This window comes from Microtus pennsylvanicus, chromosome 6 (genome assembly GCF_037038515.1).
Source record: "Microtus pennsylvanicus isolate mMicPen1 chromosome 6, mMicPen1.hap1, whole genome shotgun sequence".
Classification (NCBI taxonomy): Eukaryota; Metazoa; Chordata; class Mammalia; order Rodentia; family Cricetidae; genus Microtus; species Microtus pennsylvanicus.
In genome coordinates this window covers 31,396,674-31,422,005 of record NC_134584.1, presented here as the reverse complement: position 1 = coordinate 31,422,005, position 25,332 = coordinate 31,396,674, and the positions used below count along the sequence as shown (strand labels likewise).

Here is a 25,332-nt window from a genome sequence, read left to right as displayed (position 1 = left end):
ATATATTCATTTTTTTATTTTTCCATTCATAAATGTACACTTCCTCCCCTCCTCCCAATCCCCTCACGCTCCCCCACTCACTCTCCTCCCTCTCCCTCCCTGCTTGAGAGAAGACAGGAAACCCTGCCCTGTGGGAAGTCCAAGGCCCCTACATCCAGGCCTAGGAAGCTGTGCATCCAAATAGACTAGGGTCCCAAAAAGCCAGAACATGCCATAAAAAGAAGTCCCAGTGCCTTTAAAAATGGCTTCTCAGTCAGTCCCCATTGTCATCCACAATCAGAGAGTTTGTTATCAAATAAAAGTTCGCAAATTACCACATATATATCCTACAGAAGGGAGGCTATCAAAGTCTTCATTAAACTGTCTATTTTTATTTTAAAAATTAATTTTTTAAGAAAAAGATAGTGGTGATACCTAGATTTTTGTGATCAATGTTTGTCATGTATTGTGTGCTGGAAGTTGTTCATTTCCAATGTCAAATGGAAGCTAGACTACAGTGAACTTCCGGGAAGGATGGGAGGCAAGAAGTGGAGGTTAGGAAATTTAGAACAGAACATGTCAAAACTTTAAGAAAAGGAGGAAAGTAAGCAAAATATGGTAGGGCAAATGGTGTGAGGGGAAGGTGTCAACGTAACATGGAAAATTGTGTGGCATTTCTCTTGGGGTTTCATGAGCCAACATCTACTCATGGGAGATAGGCAACTGACACCAGATGAGGTATCACCAAAGTCCATCTCGGTGTTACTCATGGGATACAGTTGTTAGTTTCAGGAAGAGAAGTGACTTCTGCAAGACAGCTGTATCACCAAAGTCCATCCCAGCATGGATGACAACTCATGGAAGCTAGAACTTACAGTGTGCTACACAACCTGCAGGTGGCTCTACGGGTTGAAGGGTGCCCTTTCCAGGTGTCTCAGCTGAGTTGAACCTCTTCCAGGCATCCCATCTGGTTTCTGCTTCGTTCATGCAATTGAGTTTGCCTGAGAGCATCTCTCATGGTCACCTTACAGTTTACCTTGCCTAGGGAAAGCAGAACCTAGAAGAATTTTGTCAGCTTCAGGAACTTGCTGAAGTCACTGAGTTCTTTGTTTCCTGCACTTAACAAGCTTCCCCAAAGGATGGAATGTTTCACCCCCTTTTAGAACTTTGCTCCATCTCCCTATAAACAACTTGGGTCTTGATGAGCTGCCCTGCAAAATGAAAAGTTGTAATCTCAGATACTGAAGGGTTCTGTCACTAGAAACAAACTTCCCTGCGGGAAGCAATGATTCATCTCCCCTTAAAACATCCTGTTGCTTTACACTTCACATCTTGTGTCTTACAATCTTCCTTCCAAAACGGAAGGTTCTCATCTGGAGGAAAGTGCTCTACAACACCGGCAGGTTGTTCTTGCAGCACTCTTTTCCTATGCATTTTCCACAAAAAATAGAACTGCTTCATTCCTAAATGTGGTTTGTTGTTGTTGCTGCTGCTGCTGTTGTTTTCTAAAGATTTGTGTGTTTACACAGTCCCCAAAGCACTCAGTACACTCAGTATGCTGAAAACTATACACAAAGCTGTATACAAAGTACAGTCTCAACAGTGATCTTCATGTATTGACTCTACAGACTTTGGCCATAGTCAAGGTCCATGGCCCCACCGTGAGCCTGTTGCTGCATCGGGAAGACTTTTGTGACTATGCCCTGAGCCAAGTGCCCTGGCTCCTGAAACAGTACAAAGACAAGGAGAGTGATTTCTATGTAACACAGGTGAGAGGAGAGACCCTGTGGGTGACATTTCTGAAGACATTAAGTCTCAAAGAGCTTGGGGACACCTGTTCAGTAGCTCCATTTTAATACTTGGGGGGGGGGGGGACAGGACATGTTCAAAGTTTGTCACGACTGTTGATGGCCACTCCAAGAGAGAGCAAAGAAGCTGATGAGACCAGAATTGCTAAGGAAACCTCTAACTGCAGCAGGCTTGGGTGTGTTCTTCTCCCAAAGAGTAATCGTTGGCCTTTATCTCCTGTGCGATGGCGTCCCTGGCGCTTCACCCACCTAACCTGCAAGCGCTTCCCTTTCAGAGTCTCAAACTGATACTGACAGCGGCAGTCCTCTATGACATTTTCCTTCCCAAGAACCTGAGAAGATCCCTCTGCACCAGTTTGCTCCACCAGGTAGGAAGTCTGTGCTGTCAAAGCTGCTTGTTCCCAGTACGCTATTTCTCTCCTTTTGACTCCTGTCTGCTCCCCAATTGTTGTTCCTCCCTATTCAGATCTGCAGAGTTCCTGAGCCTCCGATAAAGGAAAACAAAATTGAAGCATCAAGCTGTTTCCTCATTCTAGGTATGACCCAGCTTCTGTAGTGTTAATAAAAATATTTCACAGTGACAAAGACGGCAGAGTGTGCTGACACTGGAATTTCTGCCACACATACAGAATGTTCCAAAGCTCACAGCATCCCCTGCCTGCCCTTCTACTCACAAGAAGGCAGGATGAGTGGCATGGGGTAGGATGACCAGTCATGCCAGGTTGTCCTGGGACCAGGTGGTTCCAGGTAGAGAGACTTGTCTGCTACCAACCACAGTATTTTCTAGGAAAACAACATAAATTTCTGACCCTATAAATAAGAAACTGCTATTCCTCTGAGTATATCAGATGCTGTGACACTGTCAAGTCCAAAGTCACGGTTTATTTGTTGTGTCCTTGGTCATTCCCTTAATTCCAAGCACTTTAGTAAAGAATTCTCTCTCCTCTTTTTTCTCCTTTTCTTTTTCTTCATCTTATTTTTGCATCGTCTTACTTATGTCTTCTTTCTATCACTTGGTAAATGCCTGGCACAGATCACAAAGGAGACGCCAAAGTTCCTGGACCAGCGTATAAAACCACATTTGAGAACAGCCATTGGGTTCTTTTGAGAGCCCCTCTTCCAGGTCATCTCTCTCACTTCATTGCTCATCTTTATGGTTTCCAAGTATTTTTAACTTTTTTCTTCCATTTATGGATGTTTTGCTTGTGTGTCTATCTGTCCACTGTGCATGCAGTGACCTTGGAGACCAGTAAAGAGCATCGAATCACCTGAAACTGGAGTTAGAGAAGCTTCAGGGGCATCACATGGGTGGTGGGCATCAAGCCAGATGAGCATTCAGTGCTGCTAACTGCTGAGCAAGCACACTAGTCCTCTCTAGTCTCTCCTAGCTCCTCTGATTGTATCCATTCTTCTTCCCAGCCAGCCTAATTCACTTTACTCTGATAACTTCCTTAATGAATGGTCCTCCCTCTAGCCAGGCATTGTATTGCTCTTTCCTGTAACTCTCTAGCTTCTAGACTGGTGAGGCATCAGTTCAGTCTCTGGATACATCTCCAGTCTTCTTGCCACGCCCCTTCATTGTCTCTTCTTTTCTTATAGGGACACTAGTTTTTTGAATTAGAACCCATTCTACTAGCCCTTCTCTAGGTTATGTCTACCAACATCCCTAACTTCCACATGAGACCAAAGTCACAGGTATGAGCAGAATAACCCAGATCCTGCAAGTTTCTAGAAAACAACTGCTTAACTAATTCAGATTACTACGTAAGCCTAGAAATCACAAAACCAGCCACAGAGTGGCCTCAACAGTCCTCATGAAGAAATTCCTGTCTTTCCATTCACAAGTACCTTACCAAAAAGAAAATAAGTTCTTGGGTATATTACATGCACATATTAAAATAACACAATGTGCAATTAACAGATGCTAATATGAATGTTTTGAAGGCCTCCCCACAAACTTGGCATTTATAACCCTGCAGCTCACACCAACCCTGCAGACCTGCTGGAATTTTTGGATGAACAAATCAGAAGTACCAATGAGTCTGTTCGAACAGAAATTTTAACTTTGCTACAATCAATGATCAATGCTGAAGGTAAGTATTCGAGACAAAGCCAGGATGGTCCAAGTTATCAGCAAGTCGGTAACAGACCCACGGTTCCAAAATCGTGTTCTTCATAGGCTATGCGACATCCCATAAAAAACCGAAACCATCTTCTTGGTCTTTTGTCATCTCCTGCGTTGAAGCGGGTATTCTCAGTCACTCATCTTCTTCTGTGAAATCTACTGACGCCTTTCATTAAGGAAGAAGGAAATTTGAAGAATTCAATTTACAATTTGGAAGATACAGCAATTTAGTGAGGTGGCTTAATCATAAATAGTGAAGGAGTATAGAGTTCTCAGCCTTTAGAACACTGTGGAATGTGAGTGATCACTGTATTTCATTGCTTCCCAAATCGTGTTTTTATAATGGCGAGTTTGTCTTTCAATAACTTTTGTGGTTCTAATTTTCCACTTTATTTTTTTTTCTTTTTTGGGTACAGTTCAAAATAATGATACATTACAAAGTAGTTGTTATCATGCATTCAGTAAAATATGAGAATTCGGGTTTTTCGTAACATGGTAGTTTTTAAAATCTAGTTGTTGAAGAATCAGCTGATAACAATACAACGTAGTCTAACGAATTTCACAGCTAACACACCTGTCGTAGTGTATTGACTACATGCAGGAAATGAAAGAAACAGACGTAACATGTAAAATTCTCATGGTTAATGATTACAAAAGAAGACAGATGGGGGGATGAATAGCATGTGATGTTAATACCCAGAGCCTTCCAATTGTGTGACGTAATTATAATGGGTTTTTACCCATTCTAGATCGTACTGTATTCCTACTGTGTCTGAACTCAGTTTCTCTTTTTGTCTTTCAGAGCCCAAGTTTAGGAATCACTCAACTTCAATTGAAAAAACAGTCAAAGTTGTCATGAGTGACCTCAGTGTAAAAGTAAGAAAGTTAATAGCTTCTTTAACTTGATTGCTTGTGGCTTCAGGAATGATTGGAATTATTCTTGTTCTTTGAGGATCTAGTGTGAAACTTCTTTTTAAATTGCTCAGTGATCAATTTCATTCTTAAAAGAACTCAAGTCCAAAAGATAAATTACATCCTAATTTACATATACTTCTAAGGCTCCCTAGTGGAACAAAAGATGCGTGCCCATCACAACACTGCAATTTTCTTCAAATAGATTTCTTTTAAGTTTAGTGATAAAGACATGGGCCAACGAGATAGCTCAGTAAGAAAATGCACCTGCTGCTAAGCATGACAACCCAGGAATTAATCCTGGGGATCCACACGGAGGAAAGAAAGACACATTCCAGCAAGTTGTGTTTGTATCTCTACACATATGCTGTAGCATGCACACAAACATGCACACACAAAATAAAGATGTGTTTTTTGTAAATGAGATGAACAAGAACAACAAGAGACATTCACAGACCAAGGGAAGCCAAGAAGGCCTCAACCCTACACAAAGAACGACAGCAACTAAGGAGTCAGGAGAGTGGAAGAAACAGTCTTCCTCAGGGAAGAGCACACCAACTGTTATCCAGTACCAAAGGGTCAGCCCTGAAAAAGCCCTGAGTGTACATATGTGTGTAATGACAATTAATACAAAAGGAGGCTATGAGTATGAAAAGAGCAAGGGGAGATATGAGAGAATGTTTAGAGGGAGAAAAGGGAATGGAGAAATGATGAAATTGTATTATAATCTCAAAAGTAAATAACTTTTTAAAAATATAATACATCTTCTCCACCCACCCACCCCAAAAAAGCCATGGGTCTTTTCCTTAGCATAGGTGTCCTACTTTTCAACCTGAGACCATCAAGAAAAAGTCCTCTAGGTAGAAGACTGCCCGATGTCTCCTATGTCCTGATATTCAAGCTTTTCACATTCGAAAAGTTTTTTTAAAAATTAACAATTGTTTTAATTTGCATATGGAACAATACTTTGGAACTAAACCCTCTGTGGAATCCTTATGAAGAGACAAATCTTCTAAGAGATTCTGGAATCAAACATAATGCAATGAAAATGTGTCTTTAAGTTCTCCCCTTTGGGTGGTTCATGACATTGGCGGGAAATTGGAAGGTCGGCTCCTCTCTATGAAGCAGGAAACATTTCAGGTGTGTGTACTCTTCCACCAGGTGAGGAAGACCACCTTGCTTCTCATCCAGACCATGTGTGAAAGGGGCTATATTGAAGCTCGCGAAGGCTGGCCCTTGATTGATTATATCTTCTCCCAGTTTGCCATGTCCAACCAGAACCTGGTATGAATGCACTACGGTTTTGATTGTTGTCCTCCTTCAAGTACAGTTGATTCAATGGAGCTCAAAGAAAATTATGCTTCCCAACCAGAACCTGTCTCTGAGCCCCTGGTTCGCTTGGGTTCCCTTTTCCTTTCACTAACGTCATTTCTCAGTTAAAGTGAACACGCTGTAGGCTAAATAAACTTTATTTGAGGAAGGAGCCTCGCTTTTGTGTTTTAACCAATCATGTATCTTCCAGTTCATTTGTCCAAGGTGCCCTTGCAGGTGGGGACTTGATCACTGTGTCCCATGAGCCCTTTGGTGGAATCTTCTGCCGTAGAGTTTGAAAATTCACCAAACTTAAAGGAAATTGTTTGACCTTTCTTAAAGGAGAAACCAATGAAATCTAACTCCCAAGAGGAGGAAAAGGAGGAGAAATCTGTTCAGGAAACAAGCCTTGAGGTCTTAAAATCTCTGGACCCATTGGTGATCGGAATGCCTCAGGTAAGGGACTTCTGTTCCCCCTTAAGTTACTGTGATCACTTGTTTAGGGACATGGATAGCTTCTGAGTAAAAACTTGAGTTTGCACAAGGTGTGCACTTAGCTTGTTTGATATTCTGTTTGTTAGAATTGCAGTTTGATCCCCAGCACACAGCAGAGTGAGGTTCCTCAAAACCAGATACACTTTCTAACTAGACAACAGATATGAGTTACCTACATGTAGATAGCACATTGGAGTTCATAAGAACTCTGACATACTTCTTCTATTCTTATCCTAACCTACCTAGAATTATGCTAAGCAGACAGAGTAGTTTTAATGTACCCAGGCTCAGAGCTCGTTGGAGATCAAGTTAATCTGATCTTCAAAGAGAGGCTCATGAGAAACTATTTTTCTTGAGCAAAAGAGTCTGAGAATAGATTTTAATGACTCAAAATCCTTGGCAGAACCAGAAGATAATCAATAGAACCTCCTCGTCCTCCAATTGTAGTGGATCTGAGGCTTCATCTAAGCTAGTGTGTATCTCTTAAATTATTTGGAATAGTTGTTTCAAAAACTGCATTTTGAAGCCACAACCCAAACCTAATAAATGAGTATATCAGAGACTGCAGTTGAAAAAGTGCCCATATTTCTGGTGCACACTAAAGTTTGAAACCTTCTGATGGAGGAGTCCATAAAACAGAGGAAAAAAATCCCAGAACTTTGAAAGGAGCCTAAAGTTTACAGAATCTTGCCTTGCAGTTGATGAACTAATAAAACTGTTAATCAAAGACGGAATACAGAAAAGAGTGAGAACTCGGGAAAGTGACCGAGGAGCTGCAGAGCACTAGGAATAATAGCATCCCAACTGTCCTCTTAACCTCCTTCTCACTTAGGGCACTCTGACTTCAGTGTTGGGGTGTGGGGGAATATGTGGGGTCATTTCAGTTGTCACTTTGACAAGAAGAACTCTAGTGTTGTCGAGGAAACCCAGAGTCGGGACTACCCATAGAACCTCCAGCCATCACCCAGAATGAAGAATTTTCCTGCTCCAAAGTCAAGAAGCAACTCCAAGGGAGAAACACTCACTACAACTAGCACTCAAACACGAATGTGTAGATATTTTATTTCTTGATTTCTCTTCGACTTCACTTGAAGGCTGAAATAACATACAAGAGACAAATGTCTAAAGCAGAGGGGGAAACATAAGTGATTGTTAGGAAGTTGTGGAAAACAAGAAGTAACCCTTCCCATGATTTCTACAGGTGTTGTGGCCACGAATCCTGACTTTTGTGGTTCCCGAAGAATACACGGGAACGCTAGACTCCCTGTTTAACATCATCCGAATTCTGGTTATGGCAGAAGAGAAGAAGAAGCGTGATATCCAGGAGTCCACTGCACTTGTCATCTCTACGGGAGCTGGTTCGTAGACCCATCAATAAAGCAAAACATTTCCATTCTGGGAGACTCATTTCAGAACGGCCACCAACCGCACTTTGAGCTCCCACCCAGCCCCAGTGCAAATTTTCCTGGCCCCCTACGGCGATGATCAAAATTGCTTTCTCTTTCTAGTGAAACTCCCTTCACCGCAGCAGCTACTGGCCCGACTTCTGGTGAGTTACAAAGAACCAGAATGTGGGATGAATTGAAGCTTATAACACAGGCAGTTCCAGTTAAAGTAAAATTCTGAGAAGAATTACCTAAAAACTCTAAAAGAAACACTAAAATGGAGTGATGGATGATCTGCTATGCCTGTGCCATTCATGAACATTTATTACTGATGAGATTACCTTCTCACTTGGAACCTCTTATTAAAACTTAATTATTTAAAAATAAGCACAGGACATAGGTTCCGATCCAAGATAAGCCCCCAGAATTAAAATTAAAACAAACATGTACTGAACCTCATCCATAAGTACCATCAATCAAATCTCATATCTACCGTAGATATTCCTCTTCTCCCTATCAAGGCACCTATGTATCACGTAGGCAGACAATATTTTATGTGTCCTTTAATTAAATAAGAATATCCAAGTGTTGATTCTTTCCATTAGTTTTTCTGTTCCTTGTTTCCATATTTGTTTAGCCTTTATCCTTGGGGCAAAAAAAATGAAAGAATTGTCTAAATATTAACTTTTCCCTTGAATAAGTATGAAGAGACTTGGATTGTTTGTTAGAAGAGCATCCAATGTCGAACGAAAGGAAAGCAAGCGATGAGGCAAAGGTAGGTAGGCCTGCTACAGTGTCACCTGGTAACCGTCCCTCCTCTGCCTTCAGGTGATCGCTATGCTGGCCAGCGTAGGGAAATTATGTGGGGCCAGCGCAATAGGACTTCTGAAGTTGGTGCCGGAGATCATCCATCCGAAGCTGGTAGATCTGTGGAAAACACGCTTGCCTGAGCTCCTGAAGTCTCTCGAAGGTATGAGGGAGTATGGCTGGATGTTCATGCTAGGAGGCAAGATCACAGAGAAATGAGGCACCGCTTGCTTACCTGTAAATCCAGAAGGCAAACCTGCCCAGTTTAGGCAATTAAGGCAAAGAGCTTGCCAGGTAAGGTGGTCAGCTCTGCTTTGTTTGTTTTGTTATACTTGACTCTTCACTCTCTAGTTCTCAAAGAGTCGTGGTGAGAAGAGCAGAAGGAGCTTTATAGGATCTTTTCTTTTTGTCCTGACCTTTTCCCTTATATAGGAACGTTTTTCTTTGCTATTATCTAAAAAGCCGCTACTTGCTGATGTATCCCTCTAAATCTAGTATTTCAGAGGTAATCAGAATGACCTTGCTCAAGGTCATGCTCTGCTACATAGTAAAGTTTGAGGCCAGCCTGAACTACATGAGAAAGTAAAAATAGGGCCTGAGTGTTGTCTTTCTGGGTAAAGACACTTGCCACCAAGCCTGACAGCCTGAGTTGGGTCTCTGGAACCTGCGTGGTCGAAGAGAAACATTTCCCAAAAAGTTGTCCTTTGGCCTCCATATGTGTATGGTAGCATGTGCGCATGTACACACATACACAGATACACACACACACATACACAGATACACACACATACACACACATATACACAGATACACACACACACATACACACATACACACACATACACACATACACACACATACACACACACGTACACACATACACACACACATACACACATACACATAAACAGATACACACATACACACACACATACACAGATACACACACACACATACAGACACACACATACACACATACACACACATATACACACACATACACACATACACACACATACACAGATACACACACACACATACAGACACACACATACACATACACACACACATACACACACACACACACATACACACATACACACACACAAGCTTTCCAAAACAAAAAAAAACTGAAAAAAGTATTGCTCATATTAAAATGTTAAAATAGACATTATAGAATGGAGTCATTTCAGTCATTAATTCTGAAATTAGCAAAATAACTATATTTCATCATAGATTAGAGACACTCTGTGTATTTGACAAGAAATTTAAAGTTTTGCCAGCATAGTAAATTCCATTTCAAAACACTCATCCTGAACAAAGAGAGTCCCTGAGATGGAACCGTCTCATCCACTAGATGTTGAGTCAGGGAGAATCGATCTCTACGTGTTTGAAATTATTACATCTGTTTTCATTTCTAGGAAATAGCTCCAGCACTGCGCTATGGGAAGCCATGCTGCTGCAGGTAAGGATGCTCATGAGCAACAGGTGAGCATGGATCCTGGAGAGCTGTTGATGATGGAGGGTGATCAGCTCAGTGTCCCTCTTACTAACTAAATTAATAGCAAAAACAAAAGTGCATTCCAAAGAGGAGGGAGCATCTTGGCTTGGAAAAATGACTAGCATGTTCAAACAATCTTATAAATCTTTAAGTCGTAACAGGAACAATAATGATGGTTCTTCAGTTTGACTGAGTTAAATGGTATTTTCACTATTTTACTTAACTAGTTTTTTCTCTCTTAGATCTCGATTGTTCAAAATTTTTATCCCCTTCATTCCTTTGTCATTCATGAAACAGAGATTTATATGAATCCCACTTCTGTGCTCCAAAGGGGAACTCTTTCTTCTCTAACGGCTTCTCTCCATCCTCACCCAGCCCGGGTGAAATTACTTGGTGTGAGTGAGAAGGAAACACGGAACACACAACAAACCTGCTTAGGAGTTTATTAGAGGGGGCTGTGTACAGGCCTGGGGATCGGTGTGCAGAGAGAGAGAGAGCAGGAGATGGCTCGTCCAGCTTTTAAAAGCTGCCTAGCACATGCGCACAGGGGGTTGGCGTGACTACTTCACCCTGATGACTTGACACAGGTGATTTACAACTCACGCATGTGTGCAAGGGTTTAGCTGAGTGATACGTGGATGTAACCACACATGCACGCACATGGGTCACGCAGGGTCCTTTGTGTCTGAGGGCCTGTCTGCACATGCCTGACTTTAGAACCCAGAAGTGCAGCCTTATCTGTGGCTGAATAATTACACAGGGTTTCTAAAACCCAAACAGCCTGTGCTGTGTCCTTTCTCCAGAAAACAATCTCCCCTGTAGTCAGGAAACTCCCTGGACTCTCATAACTAAAAGTGCTGTGGGGGATGTCAAGCTGCAGGCAGGAGTGGACAGGACATTTTCGTGTCAGGAACCCACAGCCCGTGGAGGAGCCTTTGGACAAGAAACCTTTGGTATGGCAGGTTTCCCACTTAATCTGTCCGTATAGAAATTTCCTGTGGCTTCTTAAAAATGGCCGTTTTCAGGCTAGCAGAATGACCCAGAAGATAAGAGTGCTTGCCCCAAGACTGACAAGCCAGTTCCATTTCCATTCCTCCACAGTGGAAGAGAACAACTCCCACAAATCGCCCTCATACCTCCACACATCCACCACTAAGTAAATAAACAAAAATGTTTCAAAAACTCAGTGGTCTCCCCACAGTACCTCCTCCGTCTTTGTTCAACGCTTCTTCCAAAATCAGCATTTCTAGGAGTGGTACCCAAGAACCGCTGTGTTTCAAAGACTTGGTTTTTGTTTTTTGATACAAATACACTGGAAGATCTGAAGGTGATGGCCCTGCTCAGCTGGTCCTTGGTTCCCAGTTCCCTGCTTCTCTTACGCCCTCCTTCCTGTCTTAAAATCCTCACCCTGTTTTCACCAGCTACTCTTTTAAAAATAGTTGTTTGCAATGGGGAATTTCTCTCTTCTAACAGGAAGCCTCCAGAACAGTTCGCTTCCTTCTTCCCGTCTTGAGTGTGCAGCTCATCTTTTTTCAAAGCCATGTAGCATCTGTTCTTCCCTCAAACTTCCCAGACAGTTTCATTTCTTTTCAGCCCGCTAGCTGAGCTATGGTTTTTAAATGCGTACAATCTTTTCATGTGCCTTTGACATTAAGTGTTCTTTTCTAAGCTTAAAAAGGAGGAAAATATAAGAAATAGTATGTTTTAGACATCCTAACAGATCTTTGTCCTCCAATAACATAAAGATTCTTTTGAACATATCGTTGCATGAAGCAATACAAGGATTCAAGAGTCTTTTCTATGATTCTGTCTGGGAACAGCTGGTAAGTTCAGAAGATCTACTCAGAAGAGGGCCAGTTAGCAGACATGCATCTGTGTCTTTGTTTGGGTCTTGAAGATAGTCCATATTCCATCCCCTACTTGACAGCTCACTCTCATATTTTGTAGGCAATAAGCCACTGGAACATTGACTAGTGGGGTTTTTCCAAATCTATCAAAACTTGAAAAATGTTAACTGCAATTTGTGTTTCTGATGGTATTCTATTTTAATCTTTGTGTGAGTTATAAGAAAGGAGAGGAAGGTGCTTGCATAAGGTGATTTCTACATATGTATATTTCAGTCTTAACAGGAATTCAAAACATATCAGATTGTAGTTTTAAAAACAAATGAACGGACATGTCCCGAAATAACAAGTTACTTAATGAGAAAAGAATGATCCCAATATATATATATATATTAGAAAGTAAAAAAAAAAAGTACCAGGCCCACTAAAACGTCAAACTCATACTTAACTTCCATTTCCTGCAACAGTTGCTCAAAGAATCTTTATGGAAAATTGGTGACATTGCCTGGACCAGTCAACTGTGTCGGGACTTCAACCAGCAAATGGGCAATTACTCCAACTGCTCCATAGAGAAGGTTGGTTTTTCAACAAGGGGACTTTGGCACCCATCTTATAACCCCAAATGGCTTTTCTTCAGTATATCCAATGGGAGAAGAAAATTATTAGAGAAAGGAGTTTCCTGAGTGTTGAGTACTTTCTCCTTCTCTTCACCTCACATGTAGCCCACCATGTTCACCCAGCTTTAAGGAATATTGGTGTGCAATAGGTTTGTGCAATAAGCCCAGAATCTCTTCCAGAGGAGAAAGAAAGGACACTGATTAAATACCAGATTGTGCTTTGGTTTCCATTATGCCACTGCTACAAAACAATACCAAAATTCAGCAAGGTTGGAGGCAAGAGGTTGTTCAAAATGTAGTTCTTGAGTTCCTTTGTGTCGTGTCCATAACCCTCCACCCTGCAGAGTTCCATTCTAAATGGGATTTGAATCCAGGGTCTGCTATGTACTCCTAATGTAGCCTGGGGGCAACTGTTTAAATCTCCAAATCCCCAGAACCTTCATAGTTTGATTTATTTCAAGGGTTTCAGCATGTGCAGAAGCAGGTCAGTGCAAGTTGTATATGTGTGCTGGGTATAAAAGCAGTATTGGTCATGGCCATTATTAGGATAAGGTCATTCATAAAGTTTAATATTTAAGAAAAAACATTGACATTTTAAATTCCTAATACCAAGTGATTTTTATTCATTATTAACTTCAGTTATTCTATATACTTCTCAAAATTCTCCCTGACTGACTCTGATGTGGTTCAAAGTACCAATTCTCCAGACTGAACTCCAAAGCCTGCAGATGCACGTTAAGACTATGTGAGCAGTGCCTCATCCTCATCACACAAACAGTCCCTGTGTACCTGAAGTCATACTATTCATCCAGCAGTCTCCAAACTCCAACATGATTCCTTTTAAAGAGGCAGACCAATTTTGAGGAGTTTGGCTTTTTCAACAGGGTTTTACTCAATAGCTCAGGCTAACCCAGAACTTCATGGAAATCCTCCTCAGGATCCTGAGTGCCCAATAACAGGGATGAGCTACCAAACATGGAGAGGCAGAGAAATTTAAGTGGTGAAATCTCTCTTAATCCTTACACTAAAAATAAGTTAATTAAATGTGTGCCTGTTAGTTTTTGCTGCATAACAAGTTACGTCTAATAGTTTGAAATAACAGCTGTTCATTTATCCCATAGTGTTGAACTTTGACAACTGTCTTGGGAATGGACTAGCTTAAGTTGAGCTTTCAATCTTCTCAAGGAGGCTCTCAGTATGTACCAGAGTTTCATTCATACATCATGGTCTTAGTTAGGACAGATTATTTCTATTCCAAGTAGTCTTTTATTTCTAACTGGCTAGCTAACATGACCTCATAAGTTAACAATACACGAGGTCTTCCTTGGCCAGAGGTACAAAAGAGACTCAAACATTCCAGCCTGAAAGATGGAAGTATCCCAAAATCCCACCCCTAGCTGGGGAGCTACTGTCAGATATTTGTGGAGGAAAGGAGAGGGGCGCACTTTTCATTGCTTAGAGTTGGGGAGAACCATTGCTAGGTTGCCCTGCCACAGGGAATGACCCCATACTCAAGTTGATATAGATAGCAGTGGATGAAATGGGTTGAGAAGGTAGGAGATGTGTTGGAAAGAGCCAAGGGGAGTTGGAAGGAGGAAGTAGGGAATGGATATGAACAAGATGCGTTGTATACTTGTATAAATTTTCAAAAAGACGTTATGATAGAGAATGAAAGCAATGATGTTTGTAGGAACACTTTAGACAGCATTCAGACAAGGCCTAAAGGAAACACTCTCAAAAGAGAGTGTGTGTGAGGTACACAGCCATCAGGCAATTAGAAGTCAAGACCAAGTGGATTTTTATTTTAATAACTACTTCCTCCCCCTTTCCATTCATCTTTTTTTTTTCCAAACTTTTAAAATCCTACAGCTCATCTTTTGTTTTCCAGAAATTTCTTTGGAAAGCCTTGGGAACAACATTAGCATCATGCCAAGACAGGGACTTTGTGAGCTCACAGATCAACGAGTTCTTGGTTTCTCCCAGTCAACTGGGAGACCAGAGACAGGTGAGGCCCCCTTGTCAGTCCCCTTTTCTGGTGATAGCTACCATTCCCCACCACAGAACCAGGGACAACCCTGTCTTGCTAACCATAGTTATTCATTAGTGCATTTTAAAAAGTCCAAAAGAATTTTTTTTCAGGAAAAAAATGTTTCCCTGTTTAAATGTCAGTATCTCATATTTTTTTCCAAATTTGTAAAATTACTGAAAGATGAATTTCAAACATTCTTGCTTAATGCTGCCATGATGTGTCTGATGTCTTAGCAGTGATTTCTTGGAGTATGATGATGACCATCAAGATGATTGAATTTTCAAGCTGAGAGTGACCTTAATGGTCATCTAGAAAGCATATGAGCATGAACCCAAGAGATACAGGGAAGCAATCTTATATCCTCCCTGCTTAGCCTGGTTGGCAGAGCATGGGCTACTGTGAAGAAAAAAAAACGTTATATTTAAAATAATGGAAAGGCTTCCCCCATTAATAGAAATTGCTGGTAGAAAAATGTCTTACAGCATATCTTGTTACATCTCTCCCCAGAAATTCTAAGACATTTATGTTTCTTTCTCTCACAGTAAAAGGGAGAAAGCACTAAACTTCATTGAGAGTGTGAAGCTGCTTCTGTAACACGGTCTCCCCTTATCAGTGTTTGTTACCATCAATCTCTCTGGATGACATTTCTAACACTACTTCCCTATCAGACTGTCCCTTTTCATTCAGCTATACACTAGGAAGCAAAGTAACTTTGTGCCCGGCGTAAACATCCATTAAGAGTCTCACCCAAACTGTGACAAAGTATGACCTTCCTGGAAGCTTCTCAGACAGCTGGCTTCCTTCCACTGAAGTCAGGGAGTGGCCCATACATTCTAGTCACTTAGGAGTGCCACCTTGGTGAGTTAGGTGCTGACATGTGACATGGTAAGCGAGACCACGCCTTCTGTCTCTGCTTCTCACGAGCGTGATTATCAATCAAGGAACACCAGACTGTCGGCCTCGGTGACGTGTAACTGGGAAGACTGGAGCATAACACAAAGTTCCCAGTTGAGCAGGGACTCCACTGAACATTTTCAGGTGGGAGGGAAGCTTGAGATTGAAATTGCAAACTGAAGGACATGGAAGAAGAAAACTGAGCACAAGTCTTGTGACGGCAGTATGGATTTGAGGGTCTCATCAAGGTTGAACTCCCCTGGCTTTCTCTCATGTTCTCCAGCAGCCCAAGCACTGGATAAATTGAGAGTCCGTTTGTCCAGGGACTAGGTTTTGGCTGAAATGACATGAATTGGAAGAGAAAAATCACAGAGTGTTACGAAACAAGCATACAAAAAGTCTACAAGACTCAAACAAATTCTTATCTTAGAGTTTTAAACTGAGGCTCCCGGATAACAAACTATTTGATAGGAGTGTGCCAAGTGCCCTCCACTGTCAGGGGTGGGGCTTGGATGTCAGAACTAAAAACAGTACCCCAGTAGGGTTGTGTGTGCAAATGAAGTGTGACAGCATTCATGAAGCAAACTGCCATCCATGAACCATGACAAGATTCTTGTACAAATCATAAGGAAGAATTTATGGTGACGTCTATACTGGGAAAGCAAGGTGGGAAGAAGAATGTGGGCAGTGGCTGTACCATTAGAATATGAAATAACCAGGTCTTAACAACCAGCCCGAAGAATTAAGTCACCTCACATATGAGGCCATTTTAACAGTGTAGTGATTCTTCAAAACTATCAATAAACATCACTGGTTATGTTTTATTTTAAGCATTTCAAAATGCCTAAAAATAATGGGGTGCAGCTGTCACCCTCAGCCCCCTACACACACACACACACACACACACACCACAACTATAGGTATTTAGGACAAGCATGATATTCAGCCACAGTGTACACAGGTACCAAAGTTTCACACTGTACCATTTAAATCTATGTACTTCTTATTTGTTGAGTGGGAATAAAAGCTAAACTTAAAAAAATAATTTAAAAAGCACAAACATTAGTCATGTCCCCCATCTCTCGGGGATCAACCGTAGACCTCTGTGATTGCCCCCTCAGCTCTCTACAGTGACATCAGGCATTTGCACTTACTCTGTGTTTGGAACTCTCCCTTGTAGGAATCCTAGCAGCTCGTGCTTTCCCTGCAGTCAGGGCCCTGCCTGTGTTTGACCTTACTGCCTTTGCGCATCAGTCTTTAATGACCGTACTTACATAACAGATTTCTCCCAGTCTTCATCAGCCACTGCCTTCTCTCTTTCTTGATCTCTGTAGCACTTGTCATGCCCTGGCATGCTGTATTGAGTTCCCTGTTGCCTGCCAGCAGCCTGAACTGGCTGTGCACTCCACGGGAATAGGAATTTCAGGGTGCCCTCTTGAACCCTGTGTCTCCCAATGACCGGAAATGTGTCTACCGCACAGTGGTAGATACTCAATAAGAATCGATCAAATGAATGCTTACACTCACAATCTGTTCCTTCCGATTTTAGGGAACCACATCTATTTTAGGATACTGCTCTGAAAACCACTTGGATATTGTTCTAAAAGTTCTGAAAACATTCCAAGAGAAGGAGAAGTTTTTTATCAATCGATGTAAGGTAAAGGAATAATTTGCTCTGAAGCTCATAGTTACCTCAGAGGCAAACAATACTTCCTTCTTTGGTAACCATCTCTATCCCACGCTATTCTCATCCCTTTCCTCAATTCTGAGCGTTGGCATTGCAGGATGGTCAGCTATCTAAGAAGACTCCTCCATTTTGGCTGACAGTAGTGCTGACTGGACAAAACTAAGTGTACCTGCATTTGTCCCACCACGGTTTCGGTGATGTATACCCTACTTCCCTGAAGAAGGGATGGTTACACGGAAGCCTCACAGCCCCACCACAGTCCTGTCTGTGTGCATTTGTACAAGCAAGAACATATCAGATTCAGAATCATTCCAGTGCAGTTGTTTAACCCTTGTGGTGGTCCACAGGATTAAGAGAAAATATGAGAGAAAGCAAATCACTTCACACGATTTGTATCTCCCCCCCCCCCTTTGTGTCTTTCAGGGTATATTTTCTGGAAAAAAGAGCCTGACCAAGACAGACCTCATCTTGATCTATGGCTCTGTGGCTCTCCATGCCCCCAAGCAGCAGCTTCTAGCCAGGCTTGATCAAGACATCATGGCTCAAATCCTGCTTCTCTATAACCAATGTTCTCAGGTAACACCTGTCGCAGGACTGCCAAACCAAAATCAATAAATAAGAGCTAGCATGTTAGAGAAATGAGCACATATGAACAGAGACAGTATTTTATGGAATAAGGCCAAACGTTGCTTCCTCCCTGAGGGTCTAGGCAGTGTGTGTCCTCTGACTTTCCAGATGCCTTCCCAGGGCACTTGTATCCATGGTGAACTCAGCCTTCTTTGAATGTAAGTAATTACCCCAAATCAAGGAAGGGCAACTGGCTTATCACTTCCCTCTTACAATAATCTTAACCTCTCATGTATCACCTGTGATATTAAATAGTAAGCACCATATGGTGTGGGAAGTTCTTTTGTCTATGTTTTTTTTATTGGTTAATGAACAAGGCTGTTTTGGCTCATGGCTTAGCAGAATAGAGCAAGGCAGAAGTTCTAAGCAGATAGAGGAGAAAAGAAGTCAGAGTCAGGGAGACGCCATATAGCCAGTGCTGAAGGAGACAGACACCTGATTTCCACGAGCCTTGTGGTAAAATATAAAATAATAAAAATGGGTTAATTTAAGATGTAGGACTTAGCTAGAAATAAGCATAAGCAAATAGACTAACCAGTGTTGTATAATAGTTTCTGTGTGATTATTTCTGGGCTGGACGACTGGAAAACGAACACACAGCCTCCCCCTACAACCACATATTCATTTTTAAGGTGAATAAAATGTGTCATTTATCAAGTTATTCAATCCACCTCACTTTGTACCATTTCTGCCTCTGCATTCATCCCAGGCACCCTAACCTTCCTGATTCTATTCCATGCCAAGAATGTGAGGCCAACCTCAGAGCCACCAAACTGAGTTGCAACTCCTCTGATCATTTCTTCCCCCATAGCATTGTCTTTGTTTCTCTCACAAGCAATGTCCTACATATTGTCATATATATGTCATACATGTTATCAAAGTCACGTTATTGGGCATACTCAAGGTGACCCCCTGAGAATCACTGAGGGTTGAATTCAAAGTTCGGCTTTGCAGAATGGATTTCCAGGAATAGTGATTAAGTAGGCCACAAAAGGAATCTGCAAACCTGTAGGCTTATGAGACTTGCAAGTGATTCTTATCTGAAGGCAGGTGTGAGGAGGTCTCCTTGATGATTTCCACATTTGCTTCTCCCTTATGTTGCAGACCCTCTTGCTGTCAGGATCTGAGAAAATTTTGCATTGATGTGAACAAACTGCCAGCCACGCAGGGAGATCACCTAAGAGAGTGATGTTTTAGTCTGGCTCATAGTTCCAGAGAGTTCTCTCCACGGTTCCTTGGCCCCCATGTGCTTGGTAGACTATTATGGTAGCAGGAGTAGATGTTGAAGTTTCTCTCCATGGCATGCAAGAAAGAGGAAGCAGAGGAATCCATGCACAAGATCCGCCCTAACTCCTGAGTTTAAAGTTTCCAGAACCTCCCGAAATAGTACTATTATCTGAGACAGAGCATTCTGTGGAGGGACATTCTATATTCAGACCATCACAGTGGCTTTGGCTCATACTCGCGCGCGTGTGTGTGTGTGTGTGTGTGTGTGTGTGTGTGTGTGTGATAAGAATAGGTTTTAGGGGGGTAAAATTATAGATAGCAGCATATTCTGGGAGAAAGGCAGTGAGTCCCACACCTTAGTCACCAGACAATGACCTAAAGAATCCTTTAAAGACACAGTTGCCCAATAAGTCCATTTTTAGGACTGGGTGACAAAATCTTGATGTTTAACACGTTCCTCGCATTTCCAGACTTCTAGGGAAATGTGTCCGTGTTGGGAAGAACAGAGAGAGTTGAACTCAGTGATGTCAGGTCTATCTTCCAAGGACTCACAGAATGTGAGATGTTACTGTACAGGGAATCAAAGACAATGGCCAGGATATGACACAGCAGATCATCTTAGTCAGACCAAGGTAGATCATTATCTCAGCTCCGGTCCTGTAAAAGGTTCTGAGGAAATTGTTAGCACTGTCACCACTTAATTGAAGCAATCTTGTTCCTGTGAGGCAGTCTACGAGGTACAGCCTCACCATCACTGATAATTGCCTTCATTTCAACGACAATCTGTCTGACAAGGCTCATTGTAACTTAGGGATGACTTCAGTGCCTTGTTACAAAAGTATTGACCAATCAGTCATGCCGTTTCTTATAGCCAATGTAATTGCAGAAGAGAATGAATCAGGAATGAAAAAAGGAGCTAAAAGCAGAGCTAGAGAAAGACAACCTAGGATCAGGTTTGCCATTGGTTTCAACACACTATGAATATTTTTGCCCTCAAATCTAATAAGCAGCAATGAGGATTTTAAAAAATGATAAAATATTTTTGTGATACATTAATTTTTAGTTATGCATTAAGGAAAGAGTATAAAAATAAAATAAAATGGTAGATAAAGATGTTTGGAATAAATACGGAGTGTATTTTCAGAGTAAGAAATTCTGCTAAATTATAATATATGTGAAGAAAAATATAAAACTTGTGGGAAATGTGGCTGGGGCACTATACTGAAAATAATTATTATAGGCACACAAAAAAAAACAACAAACCTAGTCTTCTAAGTAAAAATAAAGTCTGATATGTGACTCTGTGCGGTAATCACAATGCTTGAAAGGATGAGGGGAGGAAATAAGAGTTTGAACATGTAAAAAAATGATAAAGTACTAGCAAATAGAATTCAAGACTACGATTTTAAAAAATCACACACCATAATCAACTTTATTTCATTTCAGAGAAGTGAGGATGGTTCAGCATACATAAATAACTGCAATGCAATATATCGTTGGACTCACGGACAAAAGTCACGATTGTCTCAATAGATAAAAACTTTGATAAAGTTCAATCTTCCTTTATGATAAACATCTTAAAGAAACTAGGAATTGAAATGATACATTCCAATATCATAAAGGTCATTCTTGACAAAGCCAAAGCCAGCATTATAAGTGAGAAAAACCTGAAGCCATTCCCCCTAAAATCAAGAACAAGACAGGTCTGTTCACTTGACTCCCATTAGAGTACACAGCCGGAGCAGTAAGGCAAGGTAGGGAGAGAAAAGAGATGCAAATAGGAACAGAAGCCAAACTGTCCCTATCCGTAAACCTAATTATCTGGTACTTAAGACCCTAAGACACCATCAGGAAACTCTTGTGTCTGATAAGCAGTATCAACAAGGTATCAGCATACAAATGAGCATATAAGCTCAGTAGCTTGTCTATGCACCCATAACAAACTTGTCAAGAAAAAACATCCCATTTATTATCACCTCAGAAGACAAAAAAATATTTAAAAATAGACATAATCAAGGGTGTAAATCACTTCTACAATGAAAACTTTAAGATGCAGAAGATACTGTAGAAGACATTGAAAATGGAAAGACATGATCATGAAATAACAGAATTCATCTTGTAAAAATGCCTATATTGTGGGAAGTGATCCACATATTTAATAGAATTCCCACTAAAAATTTAATGTAATTTTTCATAGAAATAGAAAATCCATCTGCAGTGGTTTACAAAACAACTGAATTCAGTAGTAAATGCTAGTTATGAAATGGCGGAGATGGGAGGCAGAATTGTCTGAAATCCATGGACAGCTGTAGCACAAGATTTAGACAGAGTGGCTCACCGCACACTGCAAACGACCTCGGTGGGAGCTGGGTGCAGGCATGCATGACACAGATTCTGATAGGCCGTAAGTCACCTGAACACCTTTCCTCCCCCACATAAAGCTAAGCATACGGAAACAGAAAATTGACACCTGCTAAAAATATCCCTAATGCATTAGTCCCACTGGAACAGACTCAAACATCCAGCACAAGCTTGCCAGCAGTTCTGACTGGCCCTTCAGCTCCACCGTCAGCTACCCTGTGGTTCTCCATTTTATAGCCTTGCCTATGATTTACTCCAGAACCTTTCGTACCTTTCTCCCTAACAAAATCAACTAGAAACATTTTAGTCTGAAAACACTGCCTTTACCCTTCTTGCTGTTGCTACTGCTTTTCCTTAATGTACCTGCCCATGAGACAAGATTCATCCTGTGGCTGTGCTTCTGCATAAGGAGTGTGTCTTTGGGGTTGGGGAGTGTCTTTAATTGTTGCTCACTCTATCTGTTTTTGTCTTTTTCAGGTTCTGGGTGTCTCTATGATAAATAAGGTAGGAGATGACAGATAGATGGATAGATAGATAGATAGATAGATAGATAGATAGATAGATAGATAGATAGATAGATAGATAGATAGATAGATAGATAAACAGACAGATGACAGACAGACAGATACAGGAAAAAGGAAATCCATGCATATATTGAACATACTTCTTCCTGGGAAGTATGACAAGTGCAGATGACTTCTTGATCGGGTTCTATTGGAAAGGATCTCAACATGCTACTCATTAACCCAATTTGAAGTCATGCTCTGTAAGCCTAATCTAAGGACAAAGAGCTACACTGAGGCTCCAGGTGGTTTAGAAGTATAAATCACTGCGTGCATTTTAAATTGCAGTTTGTGAACCCCCACTCATGGGGGACCATGACACCAAGTTACTAAGTCACAAACAGCAAAACATTTAGTGAAGCAAAGTAAAAGTGAGAAATTAAACAATACAGTGCACATAACAACAGTATCATTAATTTTTTATTTCAGCCGTGTCTTAGATTTTTGTCTGTGCAAGTAAATCTTAATTGTTTTATTTCCTTCTGTGGTTTGTGGTTAGAAAAAAATGTTTGAAAACCACCACTCTAGAAAAACTCCCATGTATGTGGGAAGAGATTGACCTTTGTGTCCTAACTTTCCTGGCACTCAAACCCTAGGTGGGGAGTGAAGGTGGCAAGGGGAGCAAACGTGTCACCTTTGGTCATGTTTGTAGACCCAGGCCTGGTGCCTAAGACCTGGGCTTTTACCAGGGCTCATTTTGCTTCAGGACATGGATCTGCAAATGAGTTTCACAAGAAGCATCACAGAGGTTGGCATCGCCATCCAAGATACTGAGGACTACAAGTTCCAGTTTACCTACAAGGAGATGCTGATTGGTTTTATGCTGGTGCGTGCACAAGAAGAAAGAAAGGGGACTCTGAGTATTCCATGTAAAAATGGTGACATTCAGCATCGCCATGAAGCACATCTCTTGAATCCTCTGACCCAAGGCACCCAAAGACCCAAGTCTTTCCAAAATGTTTGACCTCTTTGTGTGTGTGTGTGTGTTCCAGGACTTGATAAAGGATGAACCCCTGAATTCCTTGGCCAGCCCTATCAGGTGGAAAGCCTTAATCGCCTTCAGATACCTAAGGTAGACAAAACCTTTGTTACTCTTGGTGCACATGTGTTTTGTGTGTGTGTGCGAACATGCCTATGTGCATGTGTCTGGTGTGCATGTGCCAGAGGTGGACATGGAGTGTCTTCCGCAGTTGCCCTCCACCCCACTTTTAGACAGAATCCCTAGAACCGAGAGTTCACAGTTTCTGCTAGACTGACTGGCCAGTGGGACGCCTTTCTCTGCCCACCGGAACACTAATTTCTCTGTGTGTCCACCCCAGCACTGGGGTTACAAGTACACAACCCTGCTGCAGCTTTTACACGTAGGTTCTCAAAGTCCATCACTGGGACCTCATGCTTGTGAACCACCCACGCCACCCCAAATCTTTCTTATTCTTATTTTCTCCCATTCCTCTCTGCCTCCTCCTGACTATTACCTGACTTACCTGCCAGTGCAGGCTCAAGTACATCCTCCCCAAAATAACCATGTTTCTTTAGCGGGACTCACAAAAGTGGGACAGCTTTCTGCCCTCCCTAGGCCTTACCAAACTGGCTAAGACATTGATCCTTTGAAAACTGACAGGGTCAAACAGCCAATCAGAGGAGTCCGGTATATTAATAAAGAAATGAGAAACTTAAGTTTCTACACAAAAGGAAATTTCTCTTCCAAGATCTTAGCCTACAGGCAAATTTTAATCTTCAAATTAAAACCTTATGAAATACCAAATCACACTATAGCTTTAGTTAGCTAGAAGAGATAAGCCTGACCAAAAAAAAAAAGAATTTTGTGCAAGCTTTAGAGTCCTATTTCCCCACTTCAGTTAAAGAATTACACTGCATACTGTCCACATTTGAAAAGTAAAGTTAAAATAACAAAGCTCACCCGAGATGCCCCTGTTGGTGTATTTGACAACATTTTTTGTGCCCTGATCTCTGGTCCTCACTTTCTTCACAGAACTGAGATCCAGTTTACATAAGACCTTCCACCCTGATTTTTCTCACTTCGCCATCCAAATTCCCACATTCTCAACAATTCTCCACAAATGACATTTTTCTTTATTCTAATTTCTGTGTGTAATAGTTGTACATAAAATACCCAAGATCACGCATCATCAAGGAAATGAAAGTCTAAAACACTGAGATATCGCCACTTTGCACCCTTTAAGATCGCTGTTACCTCAAAAGAAATGTGTTGGTGGGGTGGGAGAAAAGAGAATCCCGTGCTGTGGTTTTCGGCATGGACGTTGGTGCATTGTAGAGAACCGTATGGAAGTTTCTGCAGAAACTGAAAGCAGAATTATCACCGAACCCTTCAGTCCCTCTTGTGGGTGGATACCCAATGAAAATGAGATCACCGCAGCTTTGTAGAATAACTCCAGTGTTCAGCTGAACACTAATTTTAAGAAAGTAATCTGACAATGACCATGAGAAGATGGCAAACAGTCTTCCCAGCTCAGCCCTGAGTCCCACGCCTCTCTGAGTCCCTCTCTTGCGTTCTTCTAACAGGTTCTTCATTTTGAATTCTTCCCTACTGTCTTGATTGACATTTTTACAGATTTTAAGGAATGGCCTTTTCCTATTGAACTAACATTTGCATTTTCCTAAGTCATGTCAAATATTGTTCTGATAACTATATAGTAAATGTCTGGAAGGCAGGGAGGGAGGAGGCGAGAGAGCCAAACTGTCCTGTTCCTCACCATCTTAGCTTTTTTACAGGAAATGCTCCCAATAATAATTTCATTAGCATTGACAGTGTTTGAATGGTGCTTAACATCTTACCAAAATCCCAGGGAGCAATGGGTCCCCTTTATCTGCCCTATGATCACCACCTCTCTCAATAGCTCAGAAATACTTCAGAAAGTGTGACGTGTTTGTCACCTGCTCAGACTTTATAGACAGATCTTCAGCACCATCCTGGCAGGTTTGTTTGTAATTATCCCCTTTCCTCCACGTGGTTCTCATGTCAGCAAACTGAAGCCTCAGCTCTCACTGAATGACCACCTGAACATTCTTGAAGAGAACATCCGGAGGCTGCTGCCCCTTCCACCTCTGGAAAAACTCAAAAGTGAGGGCGAAACAGACAAGGACAAGGAACACATTAACGTAAGTGCCTGCGGTCTGA

At 41.5% G+C, this 25,332-nt stretch overlaps 1 protein-coding gene across 1 annotated transcript in view; it reads left to right on the top strand.

The window, feature by feature from the left end:
* Mroh2b (maestro heat like repeat family member 2B) overlaps nt 1-25,332 on the top strand; it is a 52,856-nt gene that overhangs the window by 8,239 nt on the left and 19,285 nt on the right. The window contains exons 7-25 of the mRNA XM_075975965.1: nt 1,608-1,748; nt 2,063-2,155; nt 2,254-2,323; nt 3,767-3,880; nt 4,715-4,788; nt 5,986-6,108; nt 6,478-6,591; nt 7,832-7,988; nt 8,139-8,179; nt 8,844-8,985; nt 10,244-10,287; nt 12,635-12,742; nt 14,673-14,789; nt 17,257-17,364; nt 17,818-17,970; nt 22,087-22,113; nt 22,879-22,998; nt 23,165-23,244; nt 25,178-25,313. Of these exons, the coding sequence (XP_075832080.1) occupies nt 1,608-1,748; nt 2,063-2,155; nt 2,254-2,323; nt 3,767-3,880; nt 4,715-4,788; nt 5,986-6,108; nt 6,478-6,591; nt 7,832-7,988; nt 8,139-8,179; nt 8,844-8,985; nt 10,244-10,287; nt 12,635-12,742; nt 14,673-14,789; nt 17,257-17,364; nt 17,818-17,970; nt 22,087-22,113; nt 22,879-22,998; nt 23,165-23,244; nt 25,178-25,313 (1,962 nt within the window). The remainder of the gene's footprint in view (nt 1-1,607; nt 1,749-2,062; nt 2,156-2,253; nt 2,324-3,766; nt 3,881-4,714; nt 4,789-5,985; nt 6,109-6,477; nt 6,592-7,831; nt 7,989-8,138; nt 8,180-8,843; nt 8,986-10,243; nt 10,288-12,634; nt 12,743-14,672; nt 14,790-17,256; nt 17,365-17,817; nt 17,971-22,086; nt 22,114-22,878; nt 22,999-23,164; nt 23,245-25,177; nt 25,314-25,332) is intronic.